At 48.4% G+C, this 18,268-nt stretch overlaps 1 protein-coding gene across 1 annotated transcript in view; it reads left to right on the top strand.

Moving 5' to 3' along the window:
• STK24 (serine/threonine kinase 24) overlaps positions 1-18,268 on the top strand; it is a 96,615-nt gene that overhangs the window by 32,338 nt on the left and 46,009 nt on the right. The window contains exon 2 of the mRNA XM_069601926.1: positions 11,501-11,731. Coding sequence (XP_069458027.1) covers positions 11,501-11,731 — 231 coding nt within the window. The remainder of the gene's footprint in view (positions 1-11,500; positions 11,732-18,268) is intronic.

Genomic DNA, 18,268 nt, shown 5'->3' with positions numbered 1-18,268 from the left:
GCTGCGCAGGGAAGCCCATTTCTATGCAAACCTGGGACTTAGGCCTCACCCTGAAAAAATGGCCTCCCATCAGTTAGCTCGGAGTGAGACTTCTTCTAAAAGACCATCTGAGGATAGAAATCTGCTAATGCTGAGCTAATTGGAGCCACCTGCTATTGAAAGAGCTCTATCTGGTAAATAATGGTTACTGATTCAATGGACGAGTTTGAGCAAACTCCAGGAGCTGGTGAAGGACAGGGAAGCCTGGCGTGCTGCAGTCCATGGGTTGCAAAGAATCGAGCGACTGAACAACAACAACGGTTTTTATTTTGGAGACTCTAAGTCAGCCAACTAGTTAATGTAAAACACTTGGGGCTAGAGACGGCGAATGGGTGTCCTTGGTGGTCAGCCAGGCGGGAGAGGAAGGGGCTGGAGAGGAAAGACTGGACACGCAAGCTGTGGGGGTGCCCCCCGTCCCCTGCTGCGCTGTGAGGAGAGCAGGTGAGCACGCTGTGGGGAGTTCTGCAGGCCTGTGACTGCAGGCGGCCTCTGGGGCCAGGCCCCTGCTCTCAACCTTGGCTGCACGGTGAAATCTTCAGGGCGGGTTACAGGGAGGTTAAATAATGCTGGGGCTGGGGCTCTTGCCCCAGGGATTGGGGTTTCTTGGTGGGCCCGGTGCACAGGCAGTCCTGGCTGGTTGTGCCCGTGCTGGGAACCACTGGCCCTGCGCCCGCCCCCACTCCCCGCCGTGGGGTCCCCCATGCCCTGTGGGTCTCTCGGGGTTGCAGTCTCTCCCCTGGCCCCTGAGTTCCTCCCGACAAGGCAGAGGAGACGGCAGACTCTTCGGGTGGTTCCTTCTTCCTCCTGGCCGAGACAGCCCATCATGTCTCTGGTGCCTTTGAGGGATGCGGGCTGATGGAGAAGGAAACCGAGGTAGTTTTGCTCTGGTTCCCCGGGTCCTGAGGCAGCGTCAAGGATTGAAAGAGAAAGTCCTGCCCTGAGACCTCTCCAGGTTGGAACAGGGAGCCCGAAGTTCCCCGTTCTGCTTGTGTCCAGCCATGTCTGGTGGGTAGGGGTGGGCGCATTGACATGTGGCCGTGACCCATGTCTGGTGGCTGGACGCCTTCCTAGAAGTGTGGGAGGGGCTTCCCCAGCCAGGGAGAAGCAGGGGTTCCCCCCGCCTCAAGTTTCTTTGTGCCTCTGCTCCTGGAGTTGAATGGGGTTTGAAGGTTGTAGAGACTCCTGGTTATAGGATTTCTGGGAACATCCCCGTAAAAAGAGTAGTTGGCTTTGAGGGGAGGGGTGCTTTTTCAGTTTATTAACTTTGCATTGGCCTTATGTGTATGTATATATATATTCCCGTATGTATTTTATGAGAAGGCAGCTTGATTTTTCAGGTGGGCGAGGTGTGGGAAAGACCCTGGTATAGAGTGAGGTTTGCTTCCCTGGTGGCTCAGAGGTTAAAGCGTCTGCCTCCAATGTGGGAGACCCGGGTTCGATCCCTGGGTCGGGAAGATCCCCTGGAGGAGGAAATGGTAACCCACTCCAGTATTCTTGCCTGGAGAATCCCATGGACAGAGAAGCCTGGTAGGCTACAGTCCACGGGGTCGCAAAGAGTTGGACACAACTGAGCAACTTCACTTCACTTCACTTGAGCTTGTTAGGAGGGAAACCCTGTTGTAGGGTCAATAGGCTTGATGAGACAAATGGCCCAAGTATACTTTTGAGTCCAGAAAGCCTCCTGAAATGTAGTGGTTAGATTAAACGGATGAGGCAAGTTTTCAGGAGTCTTTGTTCTAATTAGCTTTAAAAATATTCATGGGAAGAATAATTTGTGGTTTTTAAAAAAGTGGGAATATGGAGTTAAGCCATACTTTAAGACAATAATTTTTTATCTCGTCGAGGCCATGTTTTGTGCATGGTTTGTCCTCTGTGTTTGGGCCGGTGTTTTCAGTTCAGTCGCGTCCAACTCTTTGACTCCACGGACTGCAGCACGCCAGGCCTCCCTGTCTGTCACCAACTCCCGGAACCTACTCAAACTCATGTCCATGAGTCGGTGATGCCATCCAGTGTTTGCTGGGTCAGTGTTTTATAGTGATTTCTAAAATGTCTCCAAAGCCGAGTGCTGGTTTAAAACTGACCTCACTCGCCTTAGCTGTGCTTGCTGAGAGCCGGCGCCCGCCCTGCAAGGTAACAGCCGTCACCTGCGCTCTGCAAAAGGGTTTGCGGTGGGCCTCGCTTTCCCCTCTGCACTTGGTTGGATTTGATCCTCTGCCGCACCTGTGAGTTCAATAAACACTCAGGCATTGTTGTTCCCATTTTACCCAGAAGTTAAGACCTTGCTCAAGGTCACACAGCAGTGCGTTACTGCAGGAGGGAAACCCAGGTCTTTTCAGTCTTAATCTTGTGCTCTTTCTATCGCGATCTGCTGCCAGAGCTTGGAAGACAGTTATCAGCGTGCTCACTCTTTGGAGTCAGACGGCCCCGAGTTCCGTTTCAGGGTTTGTCACAGGCCCTGTGTCCTGGGGCAGATCCCGTAGCCACCATAAGGCAGAGATAACCTCTCCTTCCAGGGGCGCATTTGGAAATGGAGGGGCTTGCAGAAATGGCAGTCGTCTTTCTCAGGGTTCGTTCCACCCAGGCCAGGTCTGAGACCGCACCTGCTTTGTGACCTGGGGAGCCAGGATTCCAGCTCAGTTATGGCTGTCAGCATGCAGCGGCCTTATGCTTTCAAACCTTCTACAGATTGTTCTGCAAGATTTCTTAGATTGGGGTTTCTGCTCAGAAACGATTAACAGGATTCCTGTTACAGAGACCAAAAGTATGTGTTTGTGTGGGGTGTCTGCGTGTCCCAAGCCTCTGCCTTTTGCATCTTGCCTTCTTTGCTGTAATTCTCCGTGAACTTGGGCCTGTGTTCCTTTTACCACTTAAAATCCCTTCTGCTCATCTAGCTTGAGCCCCTTCTCCTGAGGCTGCTGATGCAGAGCGGACCCATCTTTTTTCGAATTTATTTTTGGTTGTGCTGGTCTTCACTGCTGTCTGAGGGCTTCCTCTAGTTGCAGCGAGCAGGGGCTCCTCTCACATGTGGCGCACCTGCTCCTCCTCGCAGTGGCTTCTAGGCTCTTGGACTCTGTAGTTGTGGCACAAGGGTTTTAGTAGCCTCTCGGCACGTGGATTCTTCCTGGGGGCAGGGATTGAGCCTGTGTCCCCAGCACTGGCAGGTGGATTCCTATCAGCTGTACCACCAGGGAAGTCCTTTTCTCTATTTTAAGGGATCTAATAGTCACCATTATCGGCAAGTTTAAAAGGGAGGTTTATGAAGGCTTGGAAGGTTCTCATAGGCACCATCTTTTGCTTATTTATAGCTCCCAGGGGAAGGAAATGGCAGCCCACCCCAGTGTTCTTGCCTGGAGAATCCTGTGGATGGAGGAGCCTGGTGGGCTGCTGTCCATAGGGTCCCACAGAGTCGGACATGACTGAAGTGACTTAGCATGCATGCATGCATTGGACAAGGAAATGGCAACCCACTCTAGTATTCTTGCCTGGAGAATCCCAGGGACAGAGGAGCCTGATGGGCTGCTGTCTATGGGGTTGCAGAGTCAGACACGACTGAAGCAACTTAGCAGCAGCAGCAGCAGCAGCATCCTTTCTTAGCCCTGAGAGCCTCATACTGGGGGTGGGGAGGTGTCATTGCCCGGGCGGCTCAGCATCCGCCCTGGACCCTCTTGTTAGAACACCACCCAGGCCACAGGGCCCTCTGGCCTCGGTGGCTAGTGCACCCCAGGGTGGCCTCTGTACTTGGGAGTTCACAGCTGTTTCCTTCTCTCTCTCTGAGGATGTCCACTCAGGCCTCCTAGAATTCTCCTTGTCCCCTTCCTAAGGGAGGAAAGGGGATTTTAGCTGATTTTAGGATCGTGCCATGGAGGGTATGCCGGTTTGTGAGTCTCGTGAAATGGTCTGGACCTAACAGAAGCAGAAGATATTAAGAAGAGGTGGCAAGAGTACACAGAAGAACTGTACAGAAAAGATCTTCACGACCCAGATAATCATGATGATGTGATCACTCATCTAGAGCCAGACATCTTGGAATGTGAAGTCAAGTGGGCCTTAGAAAGCATCACTACGAACAAAGCTGGTGGAGGTGATGGAATTCCAGTTGAGTTGTTTCGAATCCTGAAAGATGATGCTGTGAAAGTGCTACACTCAATATGCCAGCAAATTTGGAAAAGTCAGCAGTGGCCACAGGACTGGAAAAGGTTAGTTTTCATTCCAATTCCAAAGAAAGGCAATGCCAAAGAATGCTCAAACTACTGCACAATTGCACTCATCTCACACGCTAGTAAAGTAATGCTGAAAATTCTCCAAGCCGGACTTCAACAATACGTGAACCGTGAACTTCCAGATGTTCAAGCTGGTTTTAGAAAAGGCAGAGGAACCAGAGATCAAATTGCCAGCATCCGCTGGATCATGGAAAAAGCAAGAGAGTTCCAGAAAAACATCTATTTCTGCTTTCTTGACTATGCCAAAGCCTTTGACTGTGTGGATCACAATCAACTGTGGAAAATTCTGAAAGAGATGGGAATCCAAGACCACCTAAGCTGCCTCTTGAGAAATCTGTATGCAGGTCAGTTAGAACTGGACATGCAACAACAGACTGGTTCCAAATAGGAAAGCAACAGTTAGAACTGGACATGGAACAACAGACTGGTTCCAAATAGGAAAAGGAGTACGTCAAGGCTGTATATTGTCACCCTGCTTATTTAACTTCTATGCAGAATACATCATGAGAAACGCTGGACTGGAAGAAGCACAAGCTGGAATCAAGATTGCCAGGAGAAATATCAATAACCTCAGATATGCAGATGATACCACCTTATGGCAGAAAGTGAAGAGGAGCTAAAAAGTCTCTTGATGAAAGTGAAAGAGGAGAGTGAAAAAGTTGGCTTAAAGCTCAACATTCAGAAACCGAAGATCATGGCATCCGGTCTCATCACTTCATGGGAAATAGATGGGGAAACAGTAGAAACAGGGTCAGACTTTATTTTTTTGGGTTCCAAAATCACTGCAGATGCTGACTGCAGCCATGAAATTAAAAGACACTTACTCCTTGGAAGAAAAGTTATGACCAACCTAGATAATATATTCAAAAGCAGAGACATTACTTTGCTAAGGTCCGTGTAGTCAAGGCTATGGTTTTTCCTGTGGTCATGTATGGATGTGAGAATTGGACTGTGAAGAAGGCTGAGCGCCGAAGAATTGATGCTTTTGAACTGTGGTGTTGGAGAAGACTCTTGAGGGTCCCTTGGACTGCAAGGAGATCAGCCCTGGGATTTTTTTGGAAGGAAAAAAGCTAAAGCTGAAGCTCCAGTACTTCGGACACTTCATGGGAAGAGTTGACTCATTGGAAAAGACTCTGATGCTGGGAGGGATTGCGGGCAGGAAGAGAAGGGGACGACAGAGGTTGAGATGGCTGGATGGCATCACTGACTCAATGGACGTGAGTCTGAGTGAACTCCGGCAGATGGTGATGGACAGGGAGGCCTGGCGTGCTGCGATTCATGGGGTCGCAAAGAGTCGAATGCGACTGAACTGAACTGAACTGAAGAAGCTGCTCAGTCTTGACCAAGTGATGTCAGAAAGAATAGCTCGGTGTTAAGTACACACAAAAGCAACCGTAACAGCCAAAATGGTTTCTGTTTACTAAGGAGTGTTCAAGCAGATACCATTCAGGGAGCTTTCCTTAGGTTCTAGGTTCTGATTTTATCCTCTCGGCATCCTAGGCAGTAAGGATGTACGTATGTGGAAGCTGGCGGGGTGTTTCCATGACTTGCTGGTAGTGTGGTAGAGCTGAGACCTGAACTTGGGTTGCTTAGAATGCAGGTACCTGTGGCTACCTGGAAGCCTGGATTTCTGGCAGATGATTTAAGCACTCAGAAGGACTGCATTGAATCTCTGTGTTTGGTAGTTTCTCTGGGGTAGGAGCGGGGGTGTATCTAGTGTCTTTTCTCTGCAGGTCTTGTCCAGCTGCTGCCCTAAAGGATGCTTTGGAGAATCAGAGCCGAGCATCTGGTGTGCCCAGGACCTTGTTATGTTTTAGGCCATAGCTGCAAGGTTTTCCTTGTCTCCTCTTCATTATGAGCTGAACTTTGGCTGTTTTTTTTTTTTAATTTTTATTGTGATGTATTATTATTTTTTAAGATTGACTCATTTATTTTTTGCCTGTGGGCGTCTTCGTTGCTGCTCACGGGGTTTTTTCTTGTTGTGGCACACAGGAGCTCCTCTTTGTTGCAGTTCGAAGGCTTCTCATTGCCTGACTTCTCTTACTGCCCAGCAGGGGCCCTAGGCCCGAGGGCTTCAGCAGTTGCCGTGTGTGGGCTCAGTTGCTCCAAGGCATGTGGGATCTTCCTGGACCAACCAGGGATGGAACTCACCTCCCCTGAATTGCAAGGTGGATTCTTAACCACTGGACCACCAGGGAAGCCCTTGATTTTGCCTTTTTTTTTTTTTTTTAAATGGGGCTTCGGTGTCAGGTTCCCGTGCTGCTCATCTCTTTGCTGGGTTAGGTTGGCAGGATCACAAGATAACGTTCTTAAGTGGCAATTGTAGTCTCAAGGGGGAAAATACTATGTAAAATGTTGTGAATACGGTTTTCAACCAGTGTCATGAAGCACGTGCCCTGGCAAAAAGGAGCCCTGGGGCCAGGCTCCGGGTTCGCATCAGCAGACGGGAACTTTTCAGCTGTAACAGGGGAGACATAGCAGCCTCTTTGAGGGCACAAGGAACCAGGTGTAGAAAGGACCAAGAATTCTAGTAGAATCACCCAGTCTGGATGAGGAAGCCCCGGACTTGACCCTCACTCGTTCTGCCCCTGTAGAATCTCTATCCACAGAGTCATGAGTACAGCCTGTAGGCCTGGGTGCTCGCAGACGGTGTTGAGAAGTTGGGAGGCTGGAGGGTCAGTTGGGGGAGCAGCAGGCAGTGGGGGTGGGAAGGGGCTGTGGGCTTCAGCTTCATGGCGAGTGTGTGACTTCAGCCTTGAGATGGTGTGCTGTCCCCACTGGTTTAAGCAGTGAAGGAAAAACCGTGAGCTGCGAGGAAGCTGAGCTCTGGCAGCAGGGTGTGCAGGGGGGTCTAGGGGTGTAGCCGCTGTGGGTGAGCCTGGCGTGGTTGAGGGGCCGCACGCAGAGACAGTTTTGGTCGGTGGGCATAAGACAGGAATTGCAGGGCAGGGGTTTCCAGCTTTGGGAATAACAGACGGTAACATTGCTAATAATGTTGGAGAAACCGACATGGGAAGATGAGGTCGTGGGAAATGGCCCACCTATAGCACCTGCCTGGCTGCCTTGGGGAGGTGGGGAGAGCGGGGTTCTGAGGCCAACTTGGGCTCCAGGAGGAGAGTTCTGTCCTTCCCTCGGGATGCTTACCAAGTTCAGAAGAAGGAAGGGGCCCGCCTAGTCCAGACCCAGCCGAACCCCGCTGCCCTCTCTGTTGCTTCGGGGATGGTGATGTGATAAGGAGCGGGTATTAGAGCGCAGCAAACCTGGACCGTTCCTTTTTCTTTTCCTGGGTTTTGGCTTCAGCCCAGAGTGGTGCCGTGTGCACAATTGTACAAGTAGTATGTTTGAAGCTGAGGGCCTTTGAAGGTTGATTAGTGATGCCAGATGCAGTTTTTCCTTGCCAGAAGTGATCAAAAGAACACAGTAATAGCTGTTCAGGTTTAAAAATATAAAATACTTAAGTCATCGCAGAAGTATTTTAATGAGTTCTCTCGATGGATCATGAAATGGGCTGAATGACCGTAGAGGCCAGAGTTCCAGTGGGGCTCTCTGGTGGGGGGTTGGGGAGCAGGCATCGCACCCTGGGGTTTCTTTTCTCAGGGGGATCAGAATCCTTCCTCAGGGTTCAGGGACCGGACCCCTCCCTGTGCCGCCTGCACGGTGACAGCCACTTCTGCGCTCATTCCTGTTCCCGTCTGGCTTTCGGGAGATCCCAGGCTTTGGGGTAGCCAGTAGCCCTGGCACTTTCGTATCATAGTTAGTGAGAAACGTTTGCGGAACTGGTGATCCCAGATTGCCTGGGCATGTTCCCTTGGTTTTGGCTCTTCATGATCTTGAGCCAGGCTTTCCTGAGCTCAGTGGGGGAGGGACCTTGGGAGCCTTTGCAGAGCCCAGACCTGTGCCTGGACCCCCTACCCCAGGGGAGCCGCAACGTCTCCATATTTTGGTTGGTTTCAAGGATCCTGACCTTAGGACATGTAATGAATGCCCTGATTTTTCCTAAATTTTGAAGTTAAACAAGACAAAGTATGAGTGGGTAGAAAGGCTTAGAATTTCACTGACCAAAGTTTCCAGAGGCAGATGGCTTGGAGTTGCCGTGGTGAGGAGGGTGATGGAAAAAACTGAAGCCATAAGAATTAGGATAAGCTACTGTCATCTCCTGAAAGTTTTCACTTAACCTCCAGGCTCCCCCAGGTAGGATCTTGGGCTGTTTCCTGACCCAGGTGGGGAAGGTTTTGAGGGATGTGGAGAGGTGCGAGCAGAGGAGACGTCAGTATGGGAGTGCTGTCTCTTACAGACGCATCCCTTGGTTGGTGGGTACCAGATCCCTGCTCTTAGGTGCATGTAATCTGGAGAGGTGCTCCTTTTTCTGTTATTTCTCTCTCCAGTCCTTCCCTCAGAGAGGGAAACACAAACCCAGGGGGCAGTTAGTTTAGTGGGATCACATAGGTTAGCGAGCGAATTTGTGAGACTTACCCCCCCTCGGCCATGGAGTAATGATCTCCTGGCTCAGCTGCAGGACTGGGGAAGTTCCACTGGGCATCGAAGTGATGTTCTTGAGTGACTGGTCTGGAACCTGAAGAGCAGGCTGTGCAGGCAACACTGAACCCCCGCTCCCGCCCCTAGTCTCTGCCCAAGTCCCCCAACTCGTTGCCCTAGGAGAGGGGAAGGGTGGGGAAGGGTCCTGGCTTTCCCTGCTCAGAGAAGACCAAGCCTTTGTGTGTCTGACTCCTGCTCAGAAGCTGGTTGCCTTTCAGGCACGTGGGGGACGGGTGGGGTGAAGAGCAGGCCTTTCTTTCTAACCTCGGGTGATGACCAGCGCTTGGTTCAGCTTAGACCTCTCTGAAATATCAAGATGGTAGGCAGGATGATGCCCCTCCTTCCCAGGAGATCTCCTGTCTTCGGAGAGGGGATTCTGGCGGCAGAATCTTGACGTTCCTTTGTGCACTAGGTCATCTCTGGCTTTGATTTTCTGAGCGCACTGCACGAGCTGCAGCGCTTGGTGACGGTTTTGTGCAACAACTGCCGAAGGGCGGGGACCCTTGATTGTTCAGGGCTCTGCCGTCTCCATCTTGACAGATGGCTCCCTTCTCCTTTTTACCAATGTATTTATTTTCCGGTTGCACTGGGTCTTCGTTGCTGCACTCAGGCTTTCTCTAGTTGTGGCAAGAGGCGGGGGCTACTCTTGCTTTGCCGTGCACCGGCTTTTCAGTTGCGGTGGCTTCCCTCATTGCGAAGCACAGGCTCCAAGCTCACGGGCTTCAGCAGTTGTGGTGTGCAGGCTCAGTAGTGGTGGCTCAAGGGGTGTCAAGCGCAGCCTCAGTAGTTGTGGCCCACAGGCTTAGTTGCTCTGGGGCAGGCGGGAGCTTCCCAGGCCAGAGATGGAGCCTGAGTCCCCTGGATTAGCAGGTGGGTTCCCGTCTGCTGCACCACCAGGGAAGTCTGTGGCTCCCTTCTTGCCAGGGGTGGATTTTAGTTGGATTTATAGCTGGTGGCCCAATGGCAGAGGGTGGAATGCTGCACCATACTTGAGCAGGTGCGAGGCAGAAAACCTGTACTGGCTTCATGGGTGCAGATGCTCGGGAAAGGGCCTCAGGGAGGAGGGTCAAGGCAGTAGTAAAAACAGCTGTTTTTTCCTAAGTGGTTTTAAACCCAGCACAAGGGAAAGGGGCAGTTTATTGACATGACACACTCCTCTCCTGAGTACAGAAAGTCTGTCTGTCTGGACCCTGTCCTCAGGAGTGGACACTTTTGTCTGGCAGTGGTCAGCGATCTCTGTTGATTTCTGTTATCAGTAGGGTGACATATCACCCCAGAACTTAGTGCCTGAAACAAATAGTGATTTAGTGTTTCTCCCGATTCCTCAGGTTGACCTGGGGCTTTTGCACAGGGCTTGCTCGCCACTCGTGGTCGGCGGGAGAGCTGCTGGCCTGGCCCAGGTTGGGCAGCGAGGACACTGGGCGTCCCTCCCTGTGCCTGTAGTTGGCTGGCTGGGTGACCCAGGCCTGGGTTCTCCCCGCCGGCAGCCAGCCCAGGCCTCCTGAGGGGCCGATGGAGGTGCAGCTGCAGGATCGCAGGCTTAACCTAGCCCAGTGTCGCAGGAAATCCCAATGCCAGCCGGGGTTTGAGGGGAGCAGCAGGCGCAGTGCAGGAGGGGCCCTGGCCTCGGGGAGGGGATGTTTCAAAGCTGGAGGCACGGTTGTAACAGTCTACAGGCTTGTCCAGGTCAGGGGAGGAGGCATCAGCCAGCAATTGAGTCCGGTGAGTCCGCAAGGCCCGGTTAATGCAGAGCCACCCACACTGCCAGCTCTGTGTCTGACCCCTTTTTGTGGGTCTGTCTTCCAGGTCCTTTGTTCTTGCTCCTTTCAGCCCTCCTCCCCACTGCTTCACAGGAAAGGCATTTCTGTAGGGTGTAGTCTGAGCAGCTCCTCGGGGTTAAGATGGGAAGGATCCCTGGCTCTCCCAAGTTGTCAGCACCACCTCTCACTCCCTCCTGGGGGGTGACAGGTGCTGCCCACGGAGAACTCAGCTGCTCACCCTTCTCTCTGGTCAAGGGAGCTCGTTAGGGTGTGTGCTGGAGAATTTAGAGCTAAACCTTACGAGGTGTAGGTGGTATGTGTCTTTCCGCTATTCAGGTTTGTGGTTACGAGCCTTTAGAAGCCATTTCAAGGGTATGACGTTTACCTGATAAAAGAAAACAGTTCCTTATTGTTTCCTGGGATCCGGTTAAATATTTAGGCCAAGGCAGCTGCAGTTAAGTGCAGATGCTTGGGGCTGTGTTTGCTGGACACGACCTGCTCTGAAACAGGCTAGGGTGTATCTTTTTCTCTGTTACATGATGTTGCTGGTTAACCTATGTTTCAGTATATACCTACCCAAATTAAGGAAATTGGGGGGCTGCGTTTAGGGAGAAAAGTAGAATTTTTGCTTAGACGCGAGTGATTTATTAATAAATCCATATATCATGCTCAGATAAGTGATTTGATACTTGTTTTCTTTATATAAAAGCTGGAGTCTTCCTCACTTCTATAATAGAGCTGGGTCACTGTTCCTGTTTGCACTTTTGCTGTGTGCACACGCAGGTGAGGTTGAGAAATGCTTGTGTCCTGAGTGTGAAGACCCGTGATTACCACCAGCCTGATCCTTAAGTGAGGAAAACGAATCTGACCTGGAAAGACCGTGGTCTAGCCGTTGTCAATACCCCTGTGAGTTACTGAAGTCACCCTTTTCCTTCTCTCCTGCAGAACCTAAAAGCAGATCCTGAAGAGCTTTTTACCAAACTGGAGAAAATCGGGAAGGGCTCCTTCGGTGAGGTGTTCAAAGGCATTGACAATCGGACTCAGAAAGTGGTCGCCATAAAAATCATTGACCTGGAGGAGGCAGAAGACGAGATCGAGGACATTCAGCAGGAAATCACAGTGCTGAGTCAGTGCGACAGTCCCTACGTAACCAAATATTATGGATCCTACCTGAAGGTAAGGCTCAAAGATGCTGCACCTGACTGAGATGTGAGCCGCGGTCCGGAAGGACTTCAGTAGAGAGCACAGCAGCCTCTCAGGAAGAAGTGTCCCGACCTTTGCAGTCGAAAGGACCTGGCTCCGATGGTGCTCTCATCTTAAATGTCACTGACGGAAATGTATTTTCAGTAGAAACTGGTTGATGTTGAAATTCTCTTTCAAACAAGCGTAAGGTCTGAGTAAGACCTTGTTATCAAAAGTGCATTTTTTTTTTAAAGCTATTTTAATGACAACCACTCATCAACTAATTTTAGCATGGTTTGTGATGAAGACTCAGGCCAGCCTAAGAATATGAGTCTTTTGATATTTTCATGTCAAACGTGTTTTAATTTCGTGTCTTTTTTTTTTTTTTTTAACTGCTGAGAACTGAGAATGTTGATTAGTGAGCTATTTTATCTGTTTGACTTCGAAGAATTCTCGGTTAGTAAATAATTACTTAAAGTGGTGGTTACAGTATAATACTACAAATAGTCTTCAGCCTTCACGCAGTTCTTCAGGTGGGAAAGAATTCTGTTAAAGATGGTTTCCCAGTTCTGCGTGGAAAGTTTAAGATTGTTCCTCGTGTTTCAGGTTCCTTGACATATATCTGTTTTACTGCATTTTCAAATATCTTAAAAGAGTTGGTGAAAAGCTTTCTGAAATAATTCTTGTGGAAACTAGAACTTGGCAGATAGAAAGAACTTCCTGAGGGGTAGGCAGCAGTACTCCCGGGTAATGTAAGGCCAGGCCTCATCCTGCCCCGGCTCTGTCCTCTCGGGTTGCCGTGTTGTAGCGGTCTGCCTGCTCTGACGTCAGAGGGCTGCTGCAGGCTTCGATTTTGTGGAAATGTGGTAATAAGGTATAAGTGGGAGGATGGGACATCAGTGAGCCGTTGATTCACTGAAATGCATATTTAAAGGAAATGAATATTGGATGGTAATGCTATCTTTTTCTCATTGCCTAAAGAGTGGCAGTATGTCGTAGGTCAAGTACAGCAGTTTGAAATGGGAAGAATAAGTTTCGGAGTCATTTGTCCTGGACTTTGTGTTTAAACTTCCCTGCTTCCTCATTTGTAAAATGGAAAATCATGTTATACACCTCATTGTGGCAAAGAGCAAATAGAATTGAGTATATGAAAGTACCTGGCGTGTTGTGGGTACTTATTGAGTGTTAATTTCCTTTCTTAATTGGCTGGGTTTATTTCCATTTCTCTCAGATTACCTTGCAGTGGAAGATGTATCCACTGAGGTTGGAAGCAAGAAGGAGGGGGTTAGCAATGACAGTTGCCGTGGGGGAGCGTCCAGCTTGGGTCTCGATGGGGCAAAGGGGAAGCGCTGTAAAGAAGCTCTCTCATTTTCATGGTACGAGAGAAGGGCACACATGACTTCCACACGGGAAGGCAAAGGTTGTCTTGATGTTAAATTTCTATTGAGAGGAAAAAACTAACAGCTGAAGAGACTCATCTTGAATTCTGTCTGCTGATTATCACTTATCCTTTGAGAAATGACTTCAACATAGTTTCGTAGTAAATCCAGAGTTGGGTTTCATGTGGTCTGCAGGCATTGTAATTTTAACATGAATTATGGTCGCTTTGGCAAAGGAAGTGTGGAAGAACCTTACGAATTTTTGCTGATGAATATACCAGCTAATATCTAACTATGGAAGTTCAGGAGCAGTGGTTCAGAGGTGTCCTTTTCAGCCTCAGCTCCTCAGTGGAATTTTTACTGCGTACCAAGTAGATTGCTTTATTGTGGCCAAACGTGGCATCACCACCTTGACTGTGTGTGTCTACAGAGAGAGTCTAACCCTTGTCTCACCTGAGCCACTAATCCCGTCAGTCTAACCTCGTTCAAGAGTCGGCCAGTGAGTGAGGTAACCTCATGTCAGCTGCTCCTGGAATGAACGCCGTAGGTTTTTAATGGCTCAATATGATAGAAGTTTATTTCTTGCTCACACATAGCCTGATCTGTGGCTGGTTTTCCTCCAGCTACTAGGAACCCAGGTTCCTTCTCTCATGTCGCTCTTCCCCTGCCCTTAGAGCTGTGTTCAGCTTCCCTAAGTCAGCTCGGGGGTGAAAATGGAGGCTCCTGTGGGGAGGTCTCATGCACCCAGGCCAGGACCTAGGGCACCTTGTTTCTGCCCACATGGCCTGGCCAGACTCGGCCTTGAGACCACACCCGACCCGGGAGAGCCTGGGAAGGGCCATCTAGTCGAGGGCTGCAGAGCAGACCGGCTTGGCGCTGAGCCAGGCAGTCCTTTCCAAGGCCATCTGCTCTCAGAGGGAAGCGGAAGAACCCCAGGGGCGACTTTCTCCGCTCCCTCTGCTCAGGCAGGATGAAGAGCGGTAAGAGTTCTGTCTGTGGTGCTTCATGTATGTCACCAGGCAGATTGTCCTGCAGAGAATGTAACTGCCTCAGAAATGCCAGGAATAATATCACTGTTGTGAAAAGTCGCCCTTCGTTTCTTAAACCTTTCTGTCACATTTAATGAAAACTGATGAACTGCTCTTGTTAAGACAGTGTTAACTACTGTAACTTGAGCAGGACAAGAATCCAGACCCCTGGATTCTCTCTTTGGTGAGAGAGTCACATGAAATTCCTTGGCCCAGGGGAAGATCCTCAGTCATGAGCCAGACCAGAGGCTGTTTTCCTACCATCTCCGTAGGATTAGGTAGTTTGATTAGTATGGTCCATACTGTCAGGGGCTTCCCTGGTGGCTCAGATGGTAAAGCGTCTGCCTGCAATGCGGGAGACCCAGGTTCGATCCCTGGGTCAGGAAGATCCCTGGAGAAAGAAATGGCAACCTGCTCCAAGACTCTTGGCTGGAAAATTCCAAGGATGGAGGAGCCTGGCAGACTACAGTCCGTGGGGTCGCAGAGTCGGACACGACTGAGTGACTTCACTTACTTCCCATACTATCAAGTAGCTTCCCCCGTGGCTCAAGATGGTAAAGAAATAACTGCAATGCAGGAGACCCTGGTTCCATTCCTGGGTGGGGAAGATCCCCTGGAGGAGGAAATAGCAGCCCACTCCAGTATTCTTGCCTGGGGAATCCCATGGACAGAGAGCCTGGTAGGCTACAGTCCATGGGTCTCAAGAGTTGGACACAACTTAGCAAATCCACAACCACCATACTGTCAAGTAAGATACACTTTAAATTGACATGTAAGAGGAATGAATCTTTGACGCAAAGTTGAAAATAACTGTGCTTCCTGTGGCTGTTCCTGCCTTGTTAAACTCCACATAGCTTTCAGAGATAGTGTTTTTGGTCCTTTAAGTTGTGATGGGGAGAGGACCTCAGGGTTTCACCTTGTGTTAAGGGACTCTGACTCACTGGAAAAGACCCTGATGCTGGGAAATACTGAAGGCAGGTTGGATGGCATCACGAACTCAATGGACATGAGTTTGGGCAGGCTCCGGGAGTTGGTGATGGACTGGGAAGCCTGGCGTGCTGCAGTCCACGGGGTTGCAAAGAGTCGGATATGACTGAGCGACTGAACTGAAAAGGGACTTTCACAGAGTGAGACTGAGTAAAGAGGAAGTGAGCAGAGACTGGTTTCTCTCTTGCTGGATTTGCATTAGAAGGTCTCATAATTATGCTTTTGCTTCAGTGTTGTACTTAAGGAGAAATTAAAAAACAATAGGTAAGTGGTCTAAATATACTGAATGTTACTGCAGATCAGCAGAGTGGAGCCAATTTTGACTGTGTAGCTATAATCAAATCACAGAGTTGCTATGTAGCCTGTCTCCCCTGCCCCGCCCCCATAGTGAAAACAAAAAACACCACCACCAATTTAGGGAGGAGGGGGAATACTGCGACAGGGAGAACTCATGTTGATGAATCTGAGGCCTGCAAAGGTCCTGAAGATGACCACATGCCACAGGAGTTTCATTCACTGTAGTCTGCTTAATTTGGGGAAAGTTAAAACCAGCTGGAATATTAACCAAACGCTTTTTCGTATCCCAACCGTTATGTAATACCACTGGAACTTTCTGCCACAAAAATACAAGGTCATAATGAAACCGCGTGTGTGGGGAGTGAGGAGTGGTTTGGGTGTGGTGTGCAGGAGAGGGAGACTTCTTCGGCTCTAAGTTACTCTGTGAAGACAGAAGATTGTAACAATGGACAGTGAGGTGCTATAGTTCAGTCTAAGCCAGATTTCTTTTTAAGCAGCATTCATTAGAGTCATTCTGTTCAGCATCTCAACTCTATAGGTCTTTTGGTCTTGGGAAGATTGCCAGCATTTTAGAATCTCTGAGATTCTTGCCTAAGAGTTTATAAACCAGGATTTTAGTCTTGAATCCTAGGTCATGATTACCTAACTGTCTCGTATTTTATGGGATTACTGTAAAGATTGAAATCAGATAGGTAAACTGTCTCAGTTCAGGTCAGTCGCTCAGTCGTGTCCGACTCTTTGTGACCCCATGAATCGCAGTATACCAGGCCTCCCTGTCCATCACCAACTCCCGGCGTTCAGACTCATGTCCATCGAGTCCGTGATGCCATCCACCCATCTCATCCTTGGTCGTCCCCTTCTCCTGCCCCCAATCCCTCCCAGCATCAGAGTCTTTTCCAATGAGTCAACTCTTCGCATGAGGTGGCCAAAGTACTGGAGTTTCAGCTTTAGCATCATTCCTTCCAAAGAAATCCCAGGGCTGATCTCCTTCAGAATGGACTGGTTGGATCTCCCTGCAGTCCAAGGGACTCTCAAGAGTCTTCTCCAACACCACAGTTCAAAAGCATCAATTCTTCGGCGCTCAGCCTTCTTCACAGTCCAACTCTCACATCCATACATGACCACAGGAAAAACCAAATTGTCTAGCATGTTAGACTTTTAGTACATGCTAATTTAAGAATTTTTTTTTTTAAATTAAGGGAAAAGCTATCTTGGCAAGTTTTAAGCCTTAATATTTATTTAGCATATTACAATTAGGGTTATCACTTTCTTTTATAGTAAATTCTGTAATATTCTTAAATATCAGGCCAGTTTAACCAGCGCAAGTCAGGTGCAAGGCAAAACCTGTGTTTGTCAAACCTTCACTTTTCCCAGTCATTTCTGTCGTTTTATCGACATGAAGGAAGCATGTCCAGTAGTCCTTGTCTAATAGTGCATTTAGAGCATTGACTTAAGAGTAAGTTTTTCTTCAGTTCCCAGAACTTTTAGGGTAGTTTTATCAGTTGTATCTGTCAGCAAAGTAATACAGGGAAGTCCCTTCACATGTCTTAGTGTTGTATGTGAGTGTAGACGACTCTGCTCTGGGGTTGAGTGTACGTCAGCATGATGGTTTATTTACCCATTTGGCGGGTGATGACCATCTGGGGCTGTTTCCACTTTCTGGCTATTACGGACAATGTTGCCATGAACATTATTTTCTGGTTTTTGTGTTGACATGCTTGCATTTCTCTCGGGTATATGCCCAGGAGTGAAATTGTTGGGTCATATGGTAACTCTGTGTTTAACACTTTGAGGAACTGCCAGGCTGTTTTCTTTTCCAAAGAACCTGCACCAAGGGGGGTTCTAATTTCTCTACATCCTCTTTGCATTCCTGATGATGGCCACCCTCAGGGATGAGAGGTGGTTTCTATCTCATTGTGGTTTTAGTTTGCATTCCCCCTCATGCTTAATGATGTCGGGCCTTATTTTTCTGCTTCCTTACCAGCCTTGATATACAACTTAAAATTTTTTTCCAATTCCGTAAGTACAATAGAGCATTTTATTATGCTTATTTGCATTTCTGTCAGTAGTGGGTTTGAGTGTCTTCACAAATCCTTAGCCCTTGGGATTTCTTACTCTGTTCAGTTCTGGTCATATCTTTTTAAGTTTTCAGTTGGCTTTCCTGTGTTTTAATACTTGATATGTATATTGAAATGTTATCAGTTTCAGATACCACAAGTATTTTCTCTGACTCTGTTATAGTTCTTTTACCTTTAAGGTGTCCTTTGTTGAAAAAAATCCTTAATATTAATGTAGTTATCAATTTTTACCTTCAGATTTCTGCTTTTGGGATGCTGTTTAAGGAAACTTCCAGTTACCTAAGGTTAAGAATTATATGAAAATGTCCATCTTTTATCAGCCTTATAATTTTGCCTTTTGCATTTAGCTCTTTTATCTGTCTGGCATACAGTTTGAAGTGAGGATTTTATTTTTCTCCATGTAGAAATAAGTTTTATAATACTGTTGTATAAAATAGTATTTTCCCCACTTACATGTGATGTTATATACCAAAGTCCTCTTGTATGTCTAGGCCTGTTTCTGGATTTTCTGTTTTATTCCTGGGCCCATATCACTCATGGTCTGTGTGTGTGAGATAGAATTATTGTTACCTTGGCCTTGTTTTGAGTCATAGTATCTATAATGATAATGGTCTTCACCTCTGCCCACATACATCCAAAAACTTTTGCTGTTTTTAACAAGTACATGAGGTCTCAGAAGACATTTTTTCTTCCACATGTCTTAGAATGAGTTTGTACATTTTCAGTTTAAAATCTTACTAAAGTTTCAGAATTGATTTTTTG

This window comes from Ovis canadensis, chromosome 10 (genome assembly GCF_042477335.2).
Source record: "Ovis canadensis isolate MfBH-ARS-UI-01 breed Bighorn chromosome 10, ARS-UI_OviCan_v2, whole genome shotgun sequence".
Classification (NCBI taxonomy): domain Eukaryota; kingdom Metazoa; phylum Chordata; class Mammalia; order Artiodactyla; family Bovidae; genus Ovis; species Ovis canadensis.
This window is presented reverse-complemented; position numbering and strand designations above follow the sequence as displayed.